The 26,862-nt window shown below is 34.2% G+C and overlaps 3 protein-coding genes and 1 long non-coding RNA gene across 11 annotated transcripts in view; 2 read left to right on the top strand and 2 right to left on the bottom strand.

The window, feature by feature from the left end:
* LOC142345389 (uncharacterized) overlaps positions 1-3,799 on the bottom strand; it is a 10,842-nt gene extending 7,043 nt beyond the window's left edge. The window contains exon 1 of the long non-coding RNA XR_012759317.1: positions 3,441-3,799. This is a non-coding gene — a long non-coding RNA (uncharacterized LOC142345389). The remainder of the gene's footprint in view (positions 1-3,440) is intronic.
* LOC142345782 (ADP-ribosylation factor-related protein 1-like) overlaps positions 1-26,862 on the top strand; it is a 247,986-nt gene that overhangs the window by 34,865 nt on the left and 186,259 nt on the right. The window lies entirely within an intron of this gene.
* The window catches only part of LOC142345783 (ubiquitin-conjugating enzyme E2 A), a 177,287-nt gene that overhangs the window by 91,098 nt on the left and 59,327 nt on the right, over positions 1-26,862 (bottom strand). The window lies entirely within an intron of this gene.
* The window catches only part of LOC142345779 (innexin unc-9-like), a 72,889-nt gene continuing 56,054 nt past the window's right edge, over positions 10,028-26,862 (top strand). For 3 of the 8 annotated variants that reach the window (XM_075398113.1, XM_075398114.1, XM_075398115.1), the window contains exon 1: positions 17,655-18,431. In XM_075398113.1, coding sequence (XP_075254228.1) covers positions 18,294-18,431 — 138 coding nt within the window. In that variant the 5' untranslated portion in view covers positions 17,655-18,293. The other 5 variants (XM_075398117.1, XM_075398116.1, XM_075398119.1 and 2 more) reach the window with 5 other exon arrangements.

Genomic DNA, 26,862 nt, shown 5'->3' with positions numbered 1-26,862 from the left:
TATGTGTGTGTGTATACATGTGTGTATATATGCGTGTATGTGTAAATATATCTGTTAATAGATTAGAAAAACCATCACGCATTGAGTGTTGCAATAGGGTTTATCTTTGAAAACTGTTTTAAATATTGTCAATGGCAAGTCTCACATTTTATCTAGTTGAACAAATTTTTTAAAATCATTTTTATGTTTTCACTAATTTCTTATGACTTTGATTCTAATTGTTTTCAGGAAGTTTTCTGTTTTTTGGTTTTCTTTTCGTTTTTGTAAGTCTTATTAATTGTCCTTGCACAATCTCATTTTAATGACAACTTCCATGATTCGCTGAAAACAAAATTAATTGATTATTTATTTTATTTTTAGTTAAAAGTTTTTATGTTTTGATAATTTTGAGAATGATTTTTCCAAGGATAAACTTGAATTTTTGTTTTTTGCCTGGCACTATTGTCAGCATTTTTGTTTTATAACAGGTTTGGTTTATTTATGTATCTCAATAGCTTCCCAGGAGGTAAAGATTAGTCTAGTGCAAGTCTTCAAATGAATTATATTTCGTTTGTTTTCAATATAAATTTATTTGTGAATTTTGAGTTTAGTTTATTTTTTGTTCTCCACTTAATACTTATTCTTATAATCAACAGAAACCTGCAATTGTTTGTGGAGCATTAATTAAGCTTTTTATAAGGATTATGGTTTAAAGTTTGGTGTTTTGAGTTTTTGAGGTTTAAAGTTTTTGTTTTATGCACATTTTGCTTTCAAAAATAGTCTTGATTTTAAAATGAGGCTCAAACAGAAAGATTCAATCGTTTGAAATAACCTTTTAACGGCTTCAACAATTCATGTTCTGGTAAAAGGCGTGAATTATTGAGGTTTTGTTGCAATAGTTGTTATTTTGTGGTCGTATGACTTATTCTTTGTAGTTGATGTAATAATAAACAGTTATTTGTCTTCTTCCGCAGTCTCAATAAAGCCATGTCATCACCCTTCTTACTTAATCAGTTTTTGGTTTGAGTTCGTTGCCTTTTTTCATTCATACAATTTTTTTCGACCAATATGTGAATTTTTAAAATTTTTTCTATATCTCAATTTGGCGGCCATTTAAGTCAAAAATGTGGAAGAGAGTGGTCGGAACAATGTGCGCAAACACTTTCTACCGAGTCTTCTTGCTGTTTATGTATAATTATTCGTAGCAGTGAGAGCAGAATGGATTGTTACTCCGAAGAAATTAAACTGGGGGAAAAACTTTTAGCTGAATTGTTTTTTCTGTCAGTACGACAGTGGAGGGATTTAGAACGACAGAAAATAAACCAATTTATGGCTGTAAAAAAGCTGCTGACAACTGGAACAAGAAGTTAATGAATTTCTTACAGCAACAGCAGTTCACCAAAAGGGGGAAGCTCCCTTGGTCGTTCGGAAGAGCCATTTCGGGGCGTCACATTTCCCTACTGGTCAAAACTGACGACACGCTAGTAGCATAAAGAAGCATCATAGCAATTTGCAATGTCAAAAAGGCCCTAGAAGCAAATTTACACAACAAAAAACATTGCAGTATTATTTTCTGGGTTGCAGAATTAGACGAGAAAATCACAACCAATCAAGAACGCTGCAAAAAAGCAATGCTTGAGCGTTTTCAGATGAGTGATCGCTAAAGCTTAAGAACTTCAATCGACTTGAACTTAAAACTTCAGTAAGCAAACATGCGATACGTAGATGAAGATCAGAGGATCTACAGAAGGTTGTTCGGGTCATTTTTTATCTGTCAAAACAGACGAGGCAGTTTATCATGTTCACATTTAATATTTTGTGCAGACTAATGAATTCAGCCTCCAAACAACATTTGCAGTCTGTGAAACAATCATTGCAATTTCTGCAAGATATGAAACAATTAAAATTTACTTACAATGAAAAAACCAATGGAAATTTAATGGACGAGGTGACACAGATAACTATAAAGTTGTAAACTACAGGAAATTAACAAAGACCTACTACTTCAAGCTTAACAGAAGTGGCGCATCATTCAGTTGGTTTGTCAAAAAGCCAGCCACAGGTGCTTTTTTTATTCCTAACAGGCAAAAAATCAGGTCATGGTGATAGCATCTCACGAAGCAATATACCTAAAAATATTTTTCTGGATATTTTTTATTGTCCAATGAAAACATTCAGAGGCAATTGTCGAGGAGGACAATAAAAGATGTGTCTTGCACAAAACGAGCAAACACATCGAGACAAATGTCACTTCTGTCGAAAACAACGGAAGATGAGACAATTTCGATTAACTGCTTTCCTACTGACAAAATACCAGAAGGTATCTTCACAACTTTTTTGACCGCACCGAAGGTGAAATTTTTCGAAACAGTTTTGAGGGGAGTGGACTCTACAGATCAGCTAAGTATCACTGGGCTGTTAGTTTTTTGATTCAAACCCAAATCTCAAAATTTGTTCGTATTATCAGAAAGTTTAACTCATCAGTTAGTCAGACAAGGTTAAAATGATTCAGGGCACAAAAATTGACGTTATCGAACCTTTGAGAAACGGTATTTAGAATCACTACCCGATTCAATTTGATGAATCTTGATAGCTATGATTAGAGTAAGAGTATTTGGTGAAAAACATTCTCAGCATGTATTAAAATTTTACAATACCTGCGTAAATGTGAGTGAAGTCTTATAAAGTGCTAATGTATTTGTTGATGGCATCCCATTCAAATGATTTTATGGAAAACTGTAATAACAAATCATATTTGGTTAGACTTAGGAATCCAGCTGTAAATCAAGTTGCTTTGTTTAGATACCAATCTTGCTTTTCTCATTTCAATCGGTACATGTACAGGCAGTTTTGATCAACTCTTTCCTGTTAATCTTTAAGCTGTACTGAAAAAATCATTTTGCTATTCTGTCTTTTTTGAAATTCATTTTCTTAACTTAGGTAAGAACGCCTGCAAAGTTCCTATACCAACAGAAGTTTTTATCAAAAATTACAATTATGGTCTTTTTATTTACACTTTCCTCTCACAAATTTACTTTGGTTTCATCAATTTTTTTCCTTTGAATACATTCTGAACACTTTAAGCAATTTGATAACTCTTTGGATATTTTCTTTATTTATTCAGGGTTTCTACCTTTTGGCCATCAGAAAATTTTTGCATTTTCTCGTCATTGAACCATATTAAACGCGTTGAGTTCTTCAGGTGTTTTGGGATAAATTGAAATAGATATTTAAAAAGGATTTCTGTTGAACAAGGATCGATCTTGAATGGTCTGAATAATTGCATCTTATCTTCCTACTGTTTGAAAAATATGCACAACTTCGCATATAAATAAATGCTAAAAACGTAAAAAAAATTGAGCTCTACTTTGAGAACTCTGAGGCATTTAAATTAATCATGTTAAGAAAAATATTTAAAAAAGCTCGCTAATAACATCAAAAACTCTCTCTAAAATCATAACCCCTCGTCGCTGTGTTTTCACGTTCAGTTTCCAGGATCCAAAAAGAGAAGTAGCGAAAATACAACTAGGTGGCATCTTTTTCGTATTTGGACGCTCGCTCAGGTGAGTCAGAACCAGTACGCTGCGATTGTACTTCATAACTCTCTTTAACGCTGGTTGCTCCAGGGATTGTTCCGTAGGGAAAAATTCTGATACGAACTTCTGAACTTTTACTGTTGTTTTTGGAGGTCTGGACAACCGATACAAAATCTCATCTTTTATGAGACTCAGAATTGCCGAAGACATCATATAAATAGCCAACAGCGATATAGGAACGATCGGAAACAGTAAAATTAAAGAGAGTAAACTTCGAGTTTGTATAAAATGTTTTATTGATTTTAGAAGGGAGTGTATGCTCATCGTTTTCACTCAATTTAGAGGGATGCAGGTTATTATGGTTGAACTAACGTATACAAAGTAAATGTCAATTGACTTACAAATGTATCTCACTTTTATATCCGGTAACTTGGCGGTTTGAAAAAATATATTGCTAATGGATTACGTTAATTGGAGATTAGGCTCATTAGAGAACCCAAGTTTTTCGAGGCAGAGAGCTTGCTTTGAAAGATTGAACTCAGACTTAGAGAAGTAAAAGACTAATCTTTTTGCCTTAAACTTAGTTTCATAGTTTAGGACGCTGTTTAGGACAAAAAATAAGACTTAATTAAAACTCCTGTTTTTGTTACTTGAATATCAAACCACTATAAATAATCGGTTGCTTCAATATCGGAGACGGAGACGTTTGGTTTATTTGAACTCCTGCATATTTTTAAGGCGAAAACTTTTCTTTCACTAATCTGCAAAAGTGTACTCTTAACTTCAATTTCAAATGAAGTTTAACACTTTCGTACGAAAATATACTTAAAGAACCCAGGGTAAAAAAAATAGGCATCAAAACCTAAAGCCAGGCCCAACTTAGCGAATTCCTCTTGTGTTATTTGGTAATTGCACGCAAAGCAGCTCGTGCTATATAAAAGCAAAAGTGAGAATGGAGCACGAATCAAAAGATAGAAATTTTATTGCTGGCCAATCATAATAAAGAAAACGTTATTAGTGTTTTATGATGGGCTGACTGCTCCATAAATTTTCGTGTTTTAAAACACGAAAAGAACATTAAGATAAATAAGCTCAGAAATCGCGTTGAGCCAGAAATGATGTATTGTCTGTTGGAAACTATATCACGTTTGGTTGAGATAGATTTATATCAAGTCCCACGGGCCGCTGAGGCGTTGCCATTGCCCACAAGGCGTTGCCATTGCCCTACATGTGGTAAAATATAAATCTATAATACGGATAGTCAAACTTAGGTTAAGTGAACGCACAAATTGCATTGTTTTATGTTTCTCGATTAATTAGATTAGTTAAAAACATTTTGGTACATCTATTTGTTGGCACTTCACAGGTGGATTCATATCAAGTCGAAGGGGCCGTTGAGTCATATGCATGGCTCTCGAGGAATGACCAGATGCAGTGAAATTTATAATCCAGATTTAGGATATTCGAATTTAATTTATTTGAAAGCATGAAGTCACAGTTTTCTATATTTTCTCAGCAAATGAGATTCTTTGAAAGTTCTCTATTTTCCTTGAAAGGTCTATTTGTTGACACGCCAATGTATATAGAACGAAATTTTTGGCCCATTTCCATCTCTTCGCTCCATACTATATTCGTTTTCATTGTTTTTCTAAATGCAAATTGTTTAAATTTAGGTTATTGCGGTGGTATTTGAATAGACACCTGTTGCATAACAAGCAAAAACCACAAAAGAAGGAATTTTCAAACTTTGTATTGAACTTGATGTATTTTTACCCTTTTAAGTTTTTCAACTGGGAGATGGGAGGTAAAAATTATACGCCCACTAAGCTGGGGAACAGAATAGATCCCATGAATTCTAGTCCCAAAATCGCACTCCCAAAATCTCACTTTTTTTACTTTTTCACAAATGTTAACAAAAGATGACTAATTTTATACCTTTGGTTCTCAAATACGTTAAAACATAAATTGTAGCAGCCATCGGGCCTTCTAGCTAGCTCTCAGGTGCAAGAGTTCTTGTTTCGGGGCACTGAGTCCCTTGGTCGGCTAAAATTTATGCTCTGACACATTTTTAGATACCAACTTTGCATCTAATAGAAAGCAACAAGTTAGCTACGCGGAATCTCAAATTTTGAGGTTTTATTTGTCAGACAGTGAGCTGGACCTCTTACACCAAATGTTCAACTTGTTATCATATACACTTCTTATAAAAATATGGTTCAATCTTTTCCAAGATTCCCCCCGGATCTTTTCCGTTTGTGCCCTCGTTACGTTATGCACCCCCATTTAAATAGCACGTGTCATTACATAGTAAATCAAGCAAAAATAGGGCACGTGCGTTGGGGATGGGGGATGCGACTAATATGAACCCATTAAGCTGGGGACAAAACGGAACATCCCGGAAAAGATCGGATCCAAATCCCGATCCAAAATGTGCGAAAAATACTGAGCAACAACTTTTTGGAGTAATCCTGAGACGCTTTAGGGCACGGTTTTTTAAACAACTTTTGGACGCCCATGTACAACTTATTGATTTCGTTCTATTTGGATCTTTTCAAAAATCCGGACTTTTAACCTTTCAAAGATTCTTCACCTTTCATTTATCGTGGCTATACTTATTAACATATTTAATTGACCTAAAATTGAGGTAAGCTAATATTTCTTTCAGCGGGATGGCGGATCACTGTTCACGGCCATGCCCCTCGTGTGCTGTGGAATGTTATCCGGCACACCTTGCCTTAGCATGGCCTAATTTATTCAATTAAGTTTATCTTAATGCGCGTCTGCAAGGAAAGTAAACAACTCGCTTAAATTCTGTACGACAATTTTTAACCCTAAGCAAAGACGGAGTCGTTAAAAATTGAATTTTGTACATTGAACCTGTACACGTTGAACCATAGTTTTAGTAAAACTTCAGAAGCTTCAAAACCACAACTTCTCCCGTAAGCGAATTGCATGAATATTATAAGTATACAGGTATGAAGAATCAATTCCACAAGTTAAACATAAGTTAATTACAATCCAAAGTATTTGGATTGTATTGGTGTGGTATTTCGATTTACTAGTTATAAATTTTGAGTTGTGTTTGTTTAAAAAATAAAGTAATTTAAATCTTAAATTTTTTCAAAGTTTTTAGCTTAGTTCTTGTCAATTAAGCATTTGGCAACAGATTTTCAAGTTCACTGTTTAACCTAAAACTTTTATATAGGTACGGCTACTGAGACAGTTTAAGTTTCATACGTTGCAATTCTTACTTAAAAAATTATATACATTTGTATTCTCTTTCCAATTTTTCCTTCTTTGCTTTCTTATCGTTCTTTAGCGGTTCTCTGACTAGAGTTGAGTAGTGCAGAGACCGAGTAGAATAATTTATTAAAGAGTGCCCACAATAACAATCGAGAGGTAGTAGTTTAACTTTTTTGGAGTTACTTGTTTAACAATTCGATGTATCTTTTTTATATTTTTGTTTTTCTTCGCTTTTCCTCAGTTTTCTCTGTTTGTAGCGCTTCTTTGGTTTTTTTTATATCAGAAGATGGTCATATGCTTGATAAAGGTGGTTGGCGTGGCAAAACTTGGGATGAAATTTTTCGAGATAATTTGCCAGATATCCTTTATGCCTGTTCTCATGTTATCTTTCCTCTGTTAAACAGATTCGTATGTTTAATTAGCAGGCTCCTTTAATTCTTTTATTGGAATGTTGGGGTCTAGAAGAATGCATACTTCAAGTGGGATCCGCAGTCTCCGGCTACGTTTTTATGAAAAGGGATATTTCACATGAGTTGCTAATTGCGGTTACGTTAATTAATTTCATTTTTTTTTTCAAAGATATGGCTTTCTATGGCTTTGACAATAACTTATTCATGGAATTTTATCAATTTTTTTCTAGTTTTTAATTGCCACTTTGCTCATTTATCTCTTAGCCTCATTAATGACAGTTCTCTTAAATGCTAATGACGGTTTAATTAATCTATCTGTTTTCAACAAGTATTACTGTGGTTTTGTCGCTTTATACAAAATATCTAAGTTGATTCTTCTTTCTTGCATGTTCTTTTTTTAATGATCTGATCGCTTTGTCTCAAATATAACTGTTTCTTGGTCTTCAAATGTGGCCTTAATTTTCATTAGCTCTGCTATTAAGGTCTATTTCTTGAGCAATAAGACCATGCTCGGCTCAAAATGCTCATGAAAAGAAATTTGCTTGATTCATAACAAAAACAACTTAAATCAATTTTACTCAGGAAGCTCGACTGTGCAATTTTAGACAATAAGGGCCTTAACTAAAACTTGCAAAGTTTTGCATAGATTCATATCAAGTCTCATAGGCCTCTGAGGAATGGACTTGGCCCGTGAAGTAGGCCAACTCCGACAGTTTCACTCCTGTTTGCTACATCATTTTTCTCGGTGATTACTTCCTCTAATTTCCTTACTATTATACTCTCTGCTAAATCTCAGTGTTGGCTATTACTTCAGGCGGCCAAATTTAAACTTGATTTGAGTCTATAACCAGAGAACAAAACATCACAAACAACCATTTTTCCTTGAAATAACATTTGTGCGTTATCAAATCTTATTGGTTAATGTCTCGGCTTATTTTCCATTCTCATATTTTTCGCTTCGGCTAATAGTCAGAGCACCTTTTCGCATACAATGTATGCATAGAAGAAAAATTATGTTTTTTACCAGTTTCTGAAGTTCTGGGATCTTTTCCGCTATGGCACGCAATTATTTTTGTCACCAACCCCCCTTTTTGTTTTTGTTCAAACATTATGTATGCAATTAAATTATTATGTATGAACACGTTTCAATAGACATTTAGAAAATACTAATAGAGAAAATTTTAAATTAATTTATGTATAGAAATAATCACTGGATATAATGTAAACTTCAACCAAATATTTGTTGTTGATGTATTATACCATGCACGTGATTATGAAGATAAGTATTGTATTGGGAAAGGAGCAAACATTAGTATTTGGGGGAGATGCCTAAATTTCGGCAATATAGAAAAAAATTATTTTTCTGGGAAAAAGTGTTGTAAGTTTGCTTTCATTGCTCTCATTCACTCGGGTAGTGTTGAAAAATATGCAAGGCTTTGGCATTGAGGAACGAATGTTTTGGATATTTTCTGCTAGCCCCCCCCCCCCCCCCCCCGCTTAGTTAGGCACCCCCCTTTTGTAAATGTGTAAACATATTGTTAAAGCTAAGTAATCTTATACGTGAACATATATGAGCAATATGCATTTACTAAAAGCTAGCACAGCTATGGATTGAAAGTATTACGTATTAAACCAAAATTTGTTGCATCTAACGTAAGCATCAATAAAAATTTCCGTATTAGATCATTTTTGGTGTTTTTGGCTACAATAAGGGCTTGATTTTTTAAAACTTCTTAAGGAAACTATTCTAAAAGTGCCTTAAATCTACTTAGACACTCTTGTTTCAATGAAATGCAAATATCGCTCTCACAATTCGCGAGAACTTAGATTTTTGGGGGTGCAAATTTAACGGCTATATAAGGCTGGGGGGCGCTAGCAGAAAAGATCCATTGTTTTTTTTTTTTTTGGGGGGGGGGGTGCAGAATATCAGCTCTTTATAGGGGGGACAGAAAAGAGCCACTTTTTGGATAATTTTTTCGGCTATTTTTGACGTTTTTCGGCTATTTTCGACGTTTTAAGGACCTTTTTTTCGACTGCCAAGAGTTGGATTTAAACTTGCCAAGACATGCACAAGACTGACAAGTGTAAAAAGTGACATGATCATAGCTCTGAATCAGTACTGATATTAGACTTGCTCAGTACTGATATCGACTTGCCGTTAGGTCCGTGAGAGCTTCTAATTTAATTTTGTCCGTGATTTATTCCAAAGATTGTGGTATCTAAAGTTAGTTCCCATTGCAGCATTTAACAACTTTTCCAAATCGCGTGTACAACCACATCACAATTATCACAGTTGCTCCTATAAAGCCGGATTGAAATTGTCTTAGGGGTCAGAAAAATTAACTAGATGTATTCATAAATTTTGCTGATGTGCACTGGACTGCATATTGTCTGTAGCCTTGTGAACACATATTCACACTCATCTCATTAGCTGACGTCATTTAGTCGTATACGGAACACTCTTATATCCACCAATCACAATCGAGTATTCAAATTGTACTCATAAGCGCGTTGGAGAAATTAGACCGCTGATCATTTGGCCGAATTATATACGTTGCAGCAGATAGTCGAATTATGATGTCTCAGTTACATCAATTTAATTTTTCGAAAAATCCCGGTTATTATTTTCCGAACAAACCTTCGAATTGGTTGCAATTTTCTTCAATTTCTAAGTGACACCCGAAAATTCATCTAAATTGTAATGACTGTGTCGGCTAAAAATTCACATCAACAAAATAGTACAGCAGTACATCAATTGCAGTTGACGAGTCGCTTTCAATTCCTGATAAAACATGTTAGGGGAGTTTTTGTTTTATTGAAAAGGGAAAGTAAAATGCTGCTCATATTTTAAGCTATTTTTATAGAGCCATAAGACTTACATTTCCTATTTGACTCATTTTTAGTACTATATGAAATCTGTTTAGATTGCGAGGTTGTTTGTTTGAAAAACTTATCGTTCCGTGACTTAATTTGCACTTCAAATTGAGTTCGTTTACTTGTGTTCAAAGCTTAAAAAATTCCGGCTTTTGACACGTTTATTTCCATAAAAGGTTATTTGTCATATCTTTATTATTATTGTTACGAACATATTTCGTACTGAGGAAATTAATTTATTTCCATAATTGTATCAACCAGTTGACCGGTAAGATTGACATTTTAAGAAAAAAATTCGTTACTGAACCTATGCTGTTATTTTCAAATCCCATGATCAGAATAACGTTTATTTATACATTTCTAATATAAGTTCAAGGTCCTTACTTATTTTATTACATGTGCTTTTCTAACACCTATAGTATTCTACTTTAGATTAAAATCTCTATATTATAATAAAAACAGATTTCGAATACAAGATTTATAAATTCGGAAAATCTTAGTTTGGTCCAATGCTGGTTTATTAAAAATGTTCTGTTAAACCTGAGATGCACAAAGGCATATTCAGGTGTTCAGTGATTGTCGAGCTTCCCTGCCTGCTCATTGGGTGAGTGAAGTATTGGGGTTTTTTGTCACCTCTTGTTGGGTTACAAGTTATTGAGGCGCTCCCCTCCGTTTGGGTGCACAAGATGAGGTGCGCGACCAAGCCAGCCCTGATCAGATGACGATTTGGGTCGCACGCGGGATGGGGGTAAACCGCGACTGCTCCACAGAGTCCGGCAGCACTATCTATGATCTGGACAGTCTAATCAGAGCCCCGCCCACAGTCTGGATAGTCTGATCATAGCGTGGTCTATGGTCGGGATAAATGTGTGATATGGTCTGGATAGTCTGAACAGAACTCTTTCCAGAGTCTGTACGGTCTGATCAGAAACCTATCCAGAGTCTGTAAAGTCTGCTCAGAACCAAGAGGTCCAACCGGAAAAGCAGCCAGTCCCCCGAATAAAGAAGAGATAGTTAACCCCCAAGGGAACTGTTTTTTTTGGGATAACTTCTGAATTTTACTTGATGAAACTCAAAGACACGCTAAAGACTAGGCTTTGGTAATTGCTGTCGAGCTGAAAATTTTTCATTGTTTGGAATAATTATTTTTTACTGAATAACCCAGAAACCATGTACATAACATGACGTCTATTTTTCTGAAAGTAATACACCTTACCAATGATTACTGCTACTTCGACAGTTGAAGGCGTCTGTCAGGGTACCTTCAATGCGCGATCGAAGTGAGTCTGGCACCCCGTGCGCCACTCAAGTCGGTCTGCCAACACCAGTGCGCGACTCAAGTCTGACTGATCAGAACTGGTTTTGGTCTGGATTGTCTGATCAGATCTGACTTGAGTCGCGCACCCCGTCCTGGTTGAGCATTGATGATCACACAATAAGCCGCTTTATGCTCATATCCTAGAAACTCTTGCAATTATCATTGTGGCTGAGCCATTTATTCCACAAATTGACACAGCTTAAGGGAGTCTGTTTAATTCTACTGATAGGCCAGCAGGCAGCAAGGTCTGATTGTCTGCAATTAGGGCAATTCTATGTTTTCATCAGATGCAGCCATTTGTTATCGTCGAAGCAATATGAGCATTATGTTTGATTCAAAACAAAATTCAAAATTTAAGTCTGGTAAAGCTTAACAAAAACAGTTTTTGTTTTTGTTTCGACAAATATTTCTTTTCTTGATTGCCACTGTTAAACAAAAAATAGGAATTCACATCAATCGATCAATTGAATTTCACAATACTGATTTTAATGGAGATTAATTGAACGTCATTTAACAAAAAAAAAACAAAGATTGAAAATGTTTTTGAAATACTATTTTGTTATTTTAGTTGTAGTTATGGGTCATAACAAGTCAAAAAATCATTTCATTGGGTCCACAAAATAATTTGCTACTTTTCAGTACTTGATCAAAATCATCACAAAATTGATGTTTCGGGTTTTTAGTTCAATTTTCTAGACATTTTGAATAGCTTTTTTCGTAGCAGCAAATTATTCATTTTTACTTTAACTTTGTGGAAGTTAGAATAAAAATCTAACGTCGCAGCAACGGCGCTTACAGCTCAACGTGTGGCCTTTAAACAACCTTAATAAATATTTGTGAGAATTGATAATTGTCTTCGATAGATTTGTGTTTCTAACAATACCTTTGCATTATAGTAAGCGACCTCTCATTTTGAAATTCCAATGCTGCAAAGTTTTAGTAAAACAATTCAAAAGCTTCTCTTAGATTAATTATTGGATAATCGTTTTTTGTCCTTTTTGCTAATATTGCGCTCAGTGCAATAACTTTTTCTTGAAAAGCAGAATGATCAAATTACTGCTGGCTGGAGATTTAGAGATTTACTAAACCCAACTATTCAATGAAGGGGTCTGGATTTTACAATAGGTGAATAGTAGTTTCGGAGTGGTAATTCTTTTACTCAAGATTTATAAGAGTTGAATTTCTATTGAAAAAACGTGTCAGTTCTTTGATGATTGTTTTTCATCTATGAAAATGTTTCATGGAAGCATTTTTTGCCTCTTTTTGCAAACAGTAGAGTGAATATAAACCGAACTGTTGAGTATCGACATTGTTTAAAGCTTCTAATTTTGTTTGGACGTATCTTCAGGACTCTTATTTGACTCTTTGTGTCAAAGATTTAATTTCTTTAGAGCTTAACAATGCGTGGTCTTCATTTTATTCGAATAATTGCTATTCCTCATTTCGAATGAATATTTACACGTAACATATGTACCTGACTGTCGGTTTTTTTGACCACATGATGAAAGTGTTATTTTCCGTTTTAACTATTGTTCTGCGAGTTTGAAAGATTATACCCAACGTTATAGTAAGCATTTCTACAACCTAATGTCTTAAAGTTCAAAATTGATTTCTGAAAGCTCTACTGAAACCAAATTCAGTTTGAAACACCCATCCTTTTCCAATATTTAGCCGTTCACTGTAACCTCTCTTTGTTTTACTTGCGTCGGAAAAAAATTGGTTGCCTTATGGTCAGACTTCGATTTCCCAACTTGGCCCTCTGATGAGCCCTTTTTATGCAGCCATTTTTGTTGAGACTACTTTCAATTTCACTTCACCTCGAGTGTAGTATTCCTGATGATCTAATCAAAAAGCAACGTCTAACCAAGTGCAGCGTAAGAAACTAAAAGGAATAATTTTATCAGCAGCCTTATTTTTAACTACATTTCGTGACCTAACGTTTAGCTTTTATGTGAACAACTCCTTGGCTTGATTAAAATTCACTATTTTCGAAAAAGTTTGATCCGTCATACATCTTATACCGTCAACCCTGACCCGTTTCTGTCGACCAGTGTTAAACCATGACACGTATCGGTCAACCCGTGGTAGATTATGACTAATAGTGGTAAACACATGGTCGAACCTGTCTAATACTGGTCAACCCTGACGAGTATTGGTTGACCCCGATCATTAATACAACCAAAATCTTTTCATACCCAATATCGGTCGACCATTGTCTTTTCATAAATTGACCTGTCAATATTTCGAAATATTTCTTTTATGTTGTTATGCAATAAAGTCCAAAAGTTTCTGCTCATTCTTTCTTCAGTAAATAAGTAAACGTTTTGAAGTTTAAATGAGCTCAGAAATTTTTAGATTTTAACGCAAAATTAGATAGATAAGAAGTACAGGTAACAAGACCACATGGTCTAAAATGATCTGCCCAGGACTGAAGAACATCACATTAAAATTAATTTAATAAAATGAAAAATTAAATTGTACTCGTAACGAACTTAAACATAAAGATTGCATAAATGAAATGAGGCTGTAGAAAAGTCTGCTTTATGTCCTCAATCATTGGTTGCTACATGTTATCAGAAAAAAATTTTTGGTGTCCTAGGTACATTAATTTTGTCTATAATTCAATTTGAAAATCTTTAAAAAATCGAAACTTAAATACTAGGCTGGCGAATTTTTATGATTGGGTCCCTACTTACTTACTTAACGACCTTGCCTCTACCGACGGTGGAATGAGCTTTTGGATTTAACTAGTGAAGCCAATCGGTCTTGGACCATCTGATTGAGCACACAATAACTATGACATATCAACAGCTGCATATAAAGTTACGGAGAATTGATATACGTTTCCTTGAGTTAACTTTTTGTGAAATGAGGTTTCCTTTTAAGAAAAAATTTGTATCTGAACACGCGTATGCTTATCGATCATTTGTGCTCTCTCAGTTTTTTATTCTCATTAAGTTGGTTTTTTAGAAAATTTTACAATCGAGTTGCCTGAAGTAACAATTAGGACCTTTTAGTTATATACAAATGATGTTAATGCAAATGATCTCACATTTTTCAAACCAGATTATTCTCAGAGCCGATAAAAGAGTTTTTATGGGCTCTTGTTGAATCATTTAATGTTTACTGCCTACATTAATAGCGTACTGAACTTTGATAACATACTGAATTTCTTGTATAAAGTGCTTTGGCTATATCCAGCTATAAAAGTATTTTCTGTCTCTTTGCTATAGATAACAAGCTGAGTTTTCGTAAATCTATCATCGCCAAATTTATGCTGTTCATGGCATAACTTTCACGGGAACATTTGCTCAAAATGTTTTTATACCCTGACAAAAACAATTGCATCGCTATAACAACCTGGCATGTTTTTAGTTTTTAACATCCTGTTTTTGTTTAGACGGTACTCTGGCTGATCAATCTCAAATAACATATAATAGATAACATATAAAGCTCGCAACATGTTAACCAAGATGCTATTATTGATCTTTTGTATAGCATAATTGATGGGGGTGTGGTGGCCTGCACGGGTAACTGAAGTCTAATGGTATAATGAAGAAATTGGCATCAACTTTTAGCAGTCGGTCGGTAGTTAATGATTAATGTAGTATATGGGACGGATTTTGAGCTCTTAATCCTTTATTAAATCAATGGTTTCAGACTATTCGGGCGCTGAATTTTTTTTTCTATTCGCACCTATCTTGGTTTTTTGATGTCAGTGAGAAGCCAGATTGTTGTAGCGACTTTATTTGAGTTGGAGTAGAAAAGAGAGTGAAAGCGGAAAAATTTTTAAGTTTTATTTTTTCTTCAATTAATTTGAGAGGTCAACGGGCAGCTAATAGTTCCTGGCTTTCCCCATCTTTGTTAAAATATGGGTTATTTTTTTTTGTTTTTCCGTATTTGTTGTGTCATGTTTGTCATATTTTTATCATATATTTTTGTCTGAGCAATTACTCTGCTTGATAGGTTTCGAATTGATAGCTTCTGGTCTTTATAACTGTTCATCATGTAATTTTATGAAATAATAGTAAATTTTTGAGTTTGATCCGTATTTGTTGTCATTTTCGTTGTCTTATGGCCTAATCTCAATGGTCAGGTCCTGTTAGTTTTCTAATGGCACACAAATAAACCTATTTAATGTTTCCAGCTGATAGTTTGTTCGTTTTTATCAATATGTATTCTCATAATGTAATCGTGGATTTTTTAGTTTTGTCCGGTTTTAAGGCCATTTTGCGTCTCAGCTCTTATTCTCAATCAAAAATTAACCCATCGAATTTTCAAAACATAGGTGATCTTATTTAATGTTTTCAGTCAATAGCTATTTTTTTAAACTTTGACAATTTGATTTTCAGAAATTATTTTATTATTTATTTTATTATTTTTAAGTTTTTCGATTTTGTCCGTGTCGTTGTCATTTTCGTCGTTGTGGCATTTTTGTCGTTTTGGCATTTATTTATTTTTTAAAATTTGCAGGTAATAGTTTTCATGCTAAGACGCAATATGTTTCCGAATTGTTGCCTTGAGTTTTTTTAAAGAAATCGTTTTTTTTTGGTATTGTCACTTTGTCCCTTAGTTTATTCTATAAAGGAATTCGTGTGCCTGTTAACGTTAATTTTTTTGATGTTTCTACAGATTTCATTATTTAGTAGCGTATTTTAATGACGTATTTCATGCACTGGATAATGATCGTAGTGTTATTGAAGTTCTGAGAATGATAAGTTGAGATCTATATTTAACTAATATTGTTGAAAACAGTCGCAAAAGGAAATTTTTTTCATCCGTTTTGTTTCCTGGTCTCAAAATCGAACTGCTCTAAACGAAGAATTTTTCCCATTTGAGAAAATATTCCTAAATATCCCTAAGATGTAAAAATTTGGGCATCGCTGTGTTGTATGAAAATAGCCAAAAAAACTTAATTACAGCTCTCCGTAATCTGAAATTGCCAAAAACAAATACCAAAAACTTACAAAGACATCATACGAGAACATTTAGTGGCTCATTCTGAGCTCATCTGGATTTTTTTTAATAATTTCCACGTTGCGTGATTTCAGTTCTTCTAATTACGCTTCCTTTCAGTTCACTCAAAAGTTTTTTTCCAACTGAATCTCTTTTTTGTCAGTTTTTGATAGAAATTTGAGTTGTTAATTTAAACTCATTTCCTCTCTTACATTAAGTTCTCAAATGTCAGAATTGTTAGTTTTTAACTTAACAACTTGATCATCCGCCATTAAAATAATGCATTTACTTAATTGGTAGGTACTTGTACGTTTGTTATATGGAAGTGCTCTGAAAGTGTTGGTTTTTCCTACTCTGGGGTCAGGATCTCTGGTGGCTGTTTTTGGTGTACACCCACATGGTTTTATATATTTTATGTAATGACTGGTTTTACCTCTCATTAAGCTATACTAGCAGCACGTACTCTAGTCAAAGGCTCGATTTATCAAAAGATCCTCCTTGATCGATATTTGAAGTGAAAAGAAATTCGCTTCACTTCTTTTTAGCAGCCCTGGTTAAGCAAGAATTCAAAACTTGCTTTATAGATGGATTTGAACAACTTAACCAAAACTTACTTCTAGTGCCAATTAAGAAGCAAAAATACTTTCGAATTACTATTGTGAATCAATTTATAAACTTCATTTATGTTGTGGTTTCCTACTAAAAATTTCGACTAGTACTGACTCTTTTGCTTGCATTGGAACAGATGCCCTCGTGTTTAACTCGAAACAGCGGTGGGTGTTTGATTTTACCTAGTACTAATGTTACCATCACCGATCTAGGCTTGTCCAACAATAAGCCATGTCCTCAAATTTGCACAAAATCTTGTTCACGGTGAAAAGGATACCGATTTACGCTTTTTTTTTTTACAGAATTTACAATCCTCTAATTAAAATACCTTCTAAAAAGTTTAGAGAAATTATGTTCAGCGTTGAATATGTTCACAGTGTTCGCTCTAATGTTCCCTCGTGGAGGGGGGGGGGGGGGGTCGGGGGGTAGTTGACTATATATACGTAGTTTACAAGCTAGCTGATCGTTCACAGCCAAACTTTTCCGCCATTTGCAAATTAAGTTTCACGGCCGTGTTTGTCGGCTCTTTGCTATCTACGCCAACACGTGTTAGTTATTAGCACCAAATTTGTTGGGGACCTACTTATTGTCAAGTAATTGGAGGAGACTTTTATTAATTCTATAGGGATGATTCATAACTCACTATCTTTAATGCGTTATCCGTACCTCATTTAAGTTAACACGAGAACTTAACTAGTCCACTTAGTCAAGGCTTAGTTATAACTTGAGCTATACATATTAACTCACAGTACCTTTTTGGTTAATTTGTTCTGAGTCCTTTTAGTTTGTTCTATTTTATCTCGTTGGAATGTCATTTTGTTGTTATCTTAATCTCTAAATCTTTAGTATTTCATTGTTTAGAGCACAGACTATAATATAATAAGGCATTGAAAAATTAGTTTTGAGATAATAAGACGGCACCTATTTCATTAAAACTGACTGTAAGTTAGGAAAAGCCAACCTTTCCGTGTTCACAATTTGTTTTCGACCTCTCACATCGAGAATTATTTTCAAGGTCAAATCTTCATCCGAGAAAGAAATAAACAATCACTCGCTGTTATCGATGCTAAAACATTAAATCTTTCAGGCTTCAATTCTTCAATATCGTAGAACGCAATTTTGCAAACAATGTTTCTCGCTTTTTAAAAGCAGTTGATATTTTATACTATCTGTTCAAGACTTTGCGAATTAACCTACTTTGAGTTGAAGATCAAATCAATTTGTTCAACAAAGATTCTTGGAATTAACTTGCTGTTTTTACGACAATATACTGTTAGCCTATTATTTTTAGCTGAGGGTCAAATCAAATATCAATCCTGTTAACTTCATTTCCCACTTTCTGAGGAGGGAAAATAAGAAAGAGAGGGAATGTTGAATCACCTGTTTGACCTCGTGAGGTCTAATGCGAAGGAGAACAGCTACAACACAGACAGTGTTGACAAATTCAACAGCAGATACTGTGCCATTATTCTACTAGTCTTGGGAACTTTTGTCATCACTAACCAAGTTAGTACATCAAAATATTTAAATATCCTCTCATACATCAGGCTTGGGCCGCTTTTACAATTTTCATATAATTTTTATTATGTGAGGGTGTTCCGCCTTACCTAATTGTGACTTGTGATGGTGGTGCTGCGATCGGACATCCGAGAACCAAACTTGAAATTAGCTTGCTTCTCGTTAGTGTTGGTGGTGTGCAAAAAATCCGGTATGATTGCTGATTTTGGTACGATATGCCTGTCTACCCTTTAACCAGTTGTTCCTTGGCAGTAGTTCAAATTCCTGTCATTAAAATTGGATACTGCGAAGGTGGTTGAAACCATGCTTGGTTCACAAGGGAATGTTACCACACTGTTGCTATCGCCATCGAGAAGTGATCGCACCAGACAAAGATAAGGTTTTGAATAGGTTCCAGTACAGTTGTAGCAACAGCTTACACAATTGCATAACTTTGCCAGCAAGTTGCTGATTAGACAGGCAATGCCTCGCCCTTTTTCCTCACCACTGTTCAGACAGTAAAATTAACGGGGGAGAAGAGTGGACGAATTCTGTATTCTAATCGGAAGCACACTAGTATGCCACGGAGATTATTCATCTACCATTTAGGGGCGTTAACTTTATGTTAGATTATATTTTTGGAAGCTAAAGGCAATTTGATCATAAAAATACGGGCGCTTAAGCGATACGCTTAGCTCCAATTGCCGAAGGATTTCCAGAATTATTCTAAGTTTTTTAGACGCGTTTTGATATTTCTTGAGCCATATAAAAATACAAGGAGGGTGGGTAATGTACGTTTGCAGATAATTGTCCGATTCCGCCTTTTCAAATTTTTGACTTAATTGTCTGCAAAATGACACTTTCAAAAATGCAAAATTTTTCAAGAATAATTGGTAAATGAGTAAAAAATGTTTTAAACCCAAACCACTTAATGCTTTAAATAATGACTCATTGTAGAGGCAATGAGAGCTGCCATTAATAAGACTACGAGACAAGACAGATAACAAAATAAAACATATAAACATTAACTGCGGTCAAATTCAATGTCCATTCTCTTAAAGAAAAAAAACATTGAATTCCCATTAAGTTATTAACAGCAAACAACTAAATGGACAGTGTAAGTCAGAGTATAAATGAAATAAACTAAATATGTTACGGTTTAAATTGAGACAGTGGTACTATGAAAACTTAAAACTTTTCCATGATGCCTCGCCGTACGACGCATTATTCGAGTTTTCTTTAAATGAGAGAAAAACAACTTAAGTTGCTTCTGTAGAACTATTGGTTTTGCATCCATTTCAGTTAGTTTTTTTAAAAAAAACTCACGTTAAGAAGTTATTTATGAGTTGAGCCGATATTCAGGATAGTTTTCTAGTGCAGATGAGTTTATTTTGTGATTGAAGCAGTAATTTTTGGTTCGGTGGCCGTAGAGTAGATTTGATATTGGTAAATGTAGTTTTTCGAAAATCGGTAGCTGTTACTGCTAAGTTTCATAAAATAATTTAGTACTTTGTATTCCAAGAAAAATTTTATTGGCAGATTTTGATGTTTTAGTTTTAGATCAACTGTCGTATTTTTTTTGCGATTGTAGCACGTCTTTACAGCGCAGCTTAATTGTTTCTCCAATTTAATAAAGCAGTTGTATTTTGAGCTCACCAGTAAAAGGCCTGAGTAGTGTAAATTACTTATCACTAAAGCGTTCAGAAGTAGTCTTGTCTGCTCATGGAACGGGCGTGAAATACGTTTTAATGTTTTTATCCCTGAAGCCATTTTGCGTAATACGTGTTTTATTTCTTCATGAAAATTTAATGTACAATCAAGATATATACCGAGGTATTTTACTCAATTGACGCTTGGTATTTTGTAATTACCAATTAACAGATTGTTTCTTTTGGTTTCTTCTTGTTTTGATTTTTGTCAATGTAATGAATTCAGTTTTTGAGTGATTGAGCATTAGGCGGTGTTTTTTGTAGTATTCAGATACCTTTCTTAAGGATTGTTCAAGTTTATATGTTGCCAATTTTAGGTCCGTATTGTATGTAAGAATGATAGTATCATCGGCGTTTTGATTTATATTTGTATTAGCAGATATTTGTTTGTTCAAATCATTAATGTACAGGTTAAAGAGAAGGGGACCCAAAATTGTCCCCCGTGGGACACCTTGATATAAGTCAATCAATCGGATTTGACGTGATTCACTATGGTTTTTTGTAGCCTGTGTGATAGATAACTTTCTTTTAGGTTTCAAGCATTTTTGGAAAATCCTAACTCATGCATTTTATGAAGAAGGATCTTGTGATTTATCGAATCGAAGTACATATAGTTTCAGTAAAATAAAAAAAGGGCGTCAACTGTTGAGACTTTGTTACGAAAACCAAATTGAGTATTGGAAAGCAGCGCAAACTTTTCAAGATATTCTAAGGTTTGCTCACAAAGCAAACGCTCAAAAACTTTTGCTCGTGAGCTTTTAATTGACAATCGTCTGTAATTCTTAAGCAAAGAGTTTTCTCCATTTTTTTAAAATTTGAGTAAAACAGCCTTTTTAAGATCTTCAGGAAATTTTCCTTCAGCTAAAAATTGGTTAAAAAGCAATTTATTTGGATCAGCTAAAAAGAAAAACCCATCTTTAAGAGCTCATGATGGATATCTGGAGGACCTGATGGTTTGTTTGAGTTTTAGAGTCAATAAGAGTTCTTTAGTGGTTACGAATCTAAAATCAAAACTGTTTTTAGATGTCCTATGGTTGGTGGGAAAAAAGTTGCAAGCGCTTCCAATGTAATCACCTATTTTATAAAATTTATAATTGAGTAATTGGGCCATTGTGTAGTTGTCAGTAAAAACATCATCAAAACAGTTTTTGAGTAGGAAGATATTTTGGGACAACTTTCTTTAGAGTTTCTTGAGTCGTTTATAATATTCTATTTTGTTTTTTCTGAATCTGCTTTTTTAAAGATGGACTTTATGAAGTCCTTGCTCTCGTTTACTTTGGATTTTTCAGTCCGTATGAGAACCGTTTTTATAGGGGTGTGATAGCAGATAACTTCAGTCAAAAGCTTCTTAAAAATACGATACGTCTTCAGCGTCAGATGCCGTGTAAAGCACATCGCAATCAATTTGTTTCAGGTCTTGTAGGTATATAATTTTACAATATATTGATTTGTCGAAGATTATTTTTCTTCTTGGAGGCTGCTTTTTATTTATAGTTACATTCGTTATCATTGCAATAGCTTTTTGATCCGATGTAATGGGCGATTCAAAAGTAAAAACATTAGAATGAGGCAGCTCATCACCTTTGATTACAAAATCAATCAGATTTTTGCCCTTGGTGTTTTGTTGACTAATGATAGACCATACGGTTCAAGAATTGTGTCCATTTTATTTCTTTCGTTGGGGTTAAGATAATTTATATTGAAATCGCCAAGTAATAAAATTTTTTGTTTTGTTATTCCATAATCTATTTGCAATGCTAATTCGAGAAAGATGTCAGTTTTAGATCTTTCAGGATTATATGAAATATTCAAGAGCAGTTGCGGAAATTTTTTGAAGGGTAAAGTGAGCCCACTCTAAAGTGTTTCGAAGTATTTGATCATTTTTGAAAAAAAACATTACGGTTTTTTGGATTAAAAATTTTGGGGATTAGAAGCAATACGCCACCCCCTTCGACTTTTCAGATATTTTGTCACATCTCAAGCAAGAATAGTAATTGCTGTCTATGAACCATAGATTAATATCTTCATTGGTCAACCATGTTTCCGTAAAAGCAAATACAGTATTGTTTGAGCATTCTCTTTGCATCCTTTTCAGTTGTTCTCTTTTATTGACTAAACTCCGGCAATTTAATTGAAAGAAGCATAATGGATCTTTAAGTTTTTTATTTTTGGAGAAAAAATTTTCATAAGTTAGCGGTGGCCCAGGAATACTTTCAACGTCACCACAATTTAACAGGTAAATGAATAATCAAATAGAACAACTACTTAATAATTTCTTAAACATCATCAAAGCGCTACGTCGTAGAACAAGGCATTTAATTTTAAATAAAAGGAAACTTTTTACAATTCAGATATGCCCATAGTGGACGCACCACTGCTGTCTGAGACGCGGGACGAAGAAATGCCTCAAACGGCAGCAAGGACACCAAAATGAACAAATATTGTTTATTGTTGATCATAAGGAGGGTTTCAAGCTTTTCTACTCATTTCTGACCTCAAAGTAGCTCACGTTAGTTAGGCGATTATCTATAGAGAGCATACTTGTTGTATGGATATGCATATGAGGTGCTAGAGTACTGTCTGTTTACGAGAGGGTTTCTCGACGACATTTAAAAGATTGAAGTGTTAGATGAGAGTGTTTGTATTGGCATAAGTAGGATGTGTCTCGGGTTTTCAAGATCAGACCATCAGAAGGGTTCAATAGAATTCGCATTAGATGGTTTTTTAAAAAAGGAACACCATTTCGATAATTTAGGTGAACGTTGTTGTGATACAGCTTATTGTACTCGCTGTTCTCGTAGTCCATTAAATCAATTTCACGACCAATGTTATGTTTTTGCCCCGTTCTCTTTAATCAATTTGTTGAAATCCAAAATATTGATATCAGGTCATTTTCGTTTTGGTTGAGTCATTGAACTCATCATACATCCTATTTTTTGCGCTTGTATTTTTCTTCGGGATTACTGTCATCAGGTAAAATTTGTCTGGATTGAATTTTTCCCGACGTAATTTGACCAGCTGTTGGTTTTGTTCAAATACATCTCTGGGTTTGCGTTCGATTTTGAGAAAATTGTTTGTCCCGTCTTGCAATATTACTTTTCATTTACAGAATCATCAGACTGAAAATATAACACTAAATTGGGGCAAGACACAAAAATTCTCTTAAATTTTACGAAAACTTTGTCTAATCTTTAAAACCACAAGGTTTTCTCAAAGCAGAATATGTGTTAACTGGAACTCATTTTCACGTAATTACGAGCTGTCAACAATTGACTTTTGATAAGAAATTATTCTAGTCTTCTAGAAACATCAGAAAAAAATGCTTTCTAGGAATTAGACGTCTCCCCAACACAACAGTTTTTGATTGTCAAACAGCGCGATTGGAATGAAATTAGCGTGGATTTTGGGCGAGATTCTTTAATAACCCGTAATGGTTCCAAATTTTACCGAAATAGATGATTTGGCAACAAATTTCACTATCAAAAAAATTTTTTTTAGATAATAGTTTTTTAGCGAAAGATTGGCAAAATTTTAATTCCAGAACACTCTGATGGAGCGGAAATAGAACTAGTAGATCTACTTCCGGCAAATTGAATAAGGTACTAAGAAAACATATTTGGTGCTTTTTTTGTTCAAATGCTGAATTTTGAAAAACTTCAGAATTAATTATTTCAGCCCTCAATTTTTATAGGTAAAACCAATATCACCTAGAGATTGAGAATATCTTAGCAAAATTGTTGAAAAACAGCAAATCGCAAAAAACGTGAAAAATAACGGATCATTTGAATGTGAAAATTTCAATGGTCACTAACTTCGATAACTAATGGGGTATTTCGAACTTCTGAAAAGTTTGTGTCAATCACAACTTTCAGAAAACCAGTTTGAAAAAGACTTGATCAATAAACGCCAAAATTTAAGGCGACAAACGCGAAAATAAGCGTCAAGTTGCCATTGGTGATCGAAACCAGCACTTCAATTTGAATGCAAAATAGGAATTAGATCTTTAAGTTTTTCTTCCCTAAGAAGTCTTTCAGATATGGCTCAGGTTTATAAATTTCTCTAATTTTTTTGAATAGAACTCCGGCACACGGAGCAATCTGATCTTGAGACTTACTGCAGTTCACAAAACATTTGAACTAAAGAATGAAAAGAGAAGAGAACAAAAATGCAAAAAAAACCATTACTAAAATTGTATTAAGTCAAAAAATTTTGCCTTCATTTAACTCAATTATGCGAACAGATAAAAACAAAGTTTGTCCTAAAATTACACTTTGCTTAAATCTCATGCAGGAAAAACATAATTTCATGGCAATTAAGACATCGTGATACCAGCATTTTGTGGAATTGTTCCGTATTGTTTTTTGAAGTTTTTAAAACTTTGGTTTATCATCTTGAAAGTTTTAAAGAAACTTCCAAAAAATTCTGTATTGTAATTTTTTGAAGTTTTCAAAACTTTCATGAAGATAATCCAGACTAAGTGAACTCTTGATACCAACAAATTGTGTTTGCCAATAATTCTAATGTCGTTTGTCAAAGCAAGAGATCACCTTAAGCCTATGAAATTGAAGTGAAAACTGGTAAAGGTTTATCACCGCAACCTATTTTTCATTAAATTTGGCCTCAGCATCAAAGAACTTAGCAACAACAATTAAATTGGCTTTGGTCAGGTGGTTGGTTCAATTGAATCGATAAAATTGAAATCATCTCTTAATGAGAAAACAGCTAAAGATGAAGTTAAGAATCTTTCAAGCCTACCGTTTGCCACTATTTCTTTCTCAAAAATGAAGCACTCAGCAGCTAAACATAACTAAAAATAAAAGCTAAATTAGTTAGGTTAGAACTAATGTAAGTAAACGAAATTGCCAAACACGAACACAACAAGAAATTGGAAGAACAGTGTCAAACAATTTTCTCAAAGTACAAAGTTATGTGAAGATTGTCATCCAAACTATGGCACCAGCAATTAACTCGTTTTGAAAAACCGTTTGAGAACACGGTGCCTGTCACTCATTTTAGGATATCGAAGCTGATTGTGGCCTTCCAACTACCCCTGATGATCAAAAACGTCCGTAAAAAGCAAGAAAAAACAAATGCGGCTTAATTGTACGTGATTCAGAAAGGAGAGAATTCTAAAAACGAAACTAATGCTTTGGAATTGCCGCAGGTGATCAAACTGATCAAAAAAGTTTAACATGTTTTTCTAGAGCTCTTCAAAAAAGCTGTATGAATAAAATTTCACTCTTCTCTCAGATCTTGAGAACTCTCAGCTCTTGAGAAAGACAGCTGCCAAATGCAATTCAATTTTAATTTTGTGTAAAAAAATTCATTCAACTCTGGTTGCTGTTTGCAATTCTTTTGTGGTGATCAAGTCTTTAGTGGTGGTGTGCTTGTTTTTTTATTAGAGAATATGCATGAGAATTTAAGGGTTTATACACAGCGTTGTTTTGAACAGTTACCCTTTTTTACGTTTTCAAGTTTTTAATTTTGTGATTGTTAACAACATGAAAGCCTCTTTTTTTGTGGTTTACTGGATATGATCATAGTGTGTGAATGAATAGTTTATATTTCTGTGTGAGGGACTTTTGCCTGATAATAATTGAAAAGGCATCCACAACTCAAAAACTTTATCACAAGTTGTATCGAATTCTGTCAATTTGAGACACGATGAACTCATGATGTAGAGTTTTGTAATTTTGTCGATAGAAAGCTTATAGCTGGGGACTTGCTAGCGCCCAAAAATTTTATCAAAACTGAAAGGTTCTTTGAAGAAAAATGAGTTGGTCTGATAATTAATTTTATAGTGTTGTCCCCATTGCTCTCTCAAAGCTGTACACAAAGATGTTTGATGGACGTAATAATATTCCAGGTAATGAAAGTAATTTTGTACTGACGTATAGCTATTTAAAAGGCCAAGTATATATCGGTTCTTTAAATCAAAGAATTGAAGTTGAGGTTTATCCCAGAATATAATTACGAAGCAGAGAAATAATGAATTCAATCAAATATAATCCTGTTATTCAAAACTAAAAGATAGATATAACTTACAACAGTTGGATGAATCTCTAGTAATTTAACCTTATCAGAATGTCTGAACTGTTTCGCACTTTTTTCCAACGCACTTTTAACCTAGGAAAGTTGAAATTACGTGTCAACATCCTCTCAAGGTGCCACTAAATTATTTAACGAACCGCTGGTTTTCCGAATCGCAAATCGCTCTCTGGTCGCTTTTCCTTTGTCTGAGGGTACTCAACCTTATCAATTTTTTAAAGCAAAACGTAACGTGTCGTTTCTGTTAGAACATTCTAACCAAACGTATAGGTGCAAAAGTGGATGTAGAAGGTCAGTCACGAGATGCAACGTATCTTATGTAAATGTTTGCTTGAGTTGACAGCAGTTGCGTGTTTAACTCTGTTTGATAATTTCAGAATATGGAAAAATTCATTTTTCATGCGCAACAATCTGTAAGCAAGTTTGTGCATGCTGGTTTTTACTCTCTCCAGTTACAGACACGTATCCGATTTAACCGATGGTTACCTTTGCTTCCCCCTAAGGATGAAGCAATGTCTGGTTTTAAACAAATTTTAACCCTCTCTTTATGGTAATGAAAGTTAGAAAAGGAAAAATTACTTTTTCTGCCCCCTTTTCCTTGTAAAATCGTTTTCAGCGTTAATACTTTGAGGTGGAAAGGTAATTTATCTCAATGCTTCACGTCTGAATGAGGTCTTGGTTAA

The sequence above is a fragment of the Convolutriloba macropyga genome, chromosome 9 (assembly GCF_964194025.1).
Source record: "Convolutriloba macropyga chromosome 9, txConMacr16.3, whole genome shotgun sequence".
Taxonomy (NCBI): domain Eukaryota; kingdom Metazoa; phylum Xenacoelomorpha; order Acoela; family Convolutidae; genus Convolutriloba; species Convolutriloba macropyga.
Note: the sequence above shows the minus strand (reverse complement) of the source record. Positions and strands in the feature narration are given on the sequence as shown.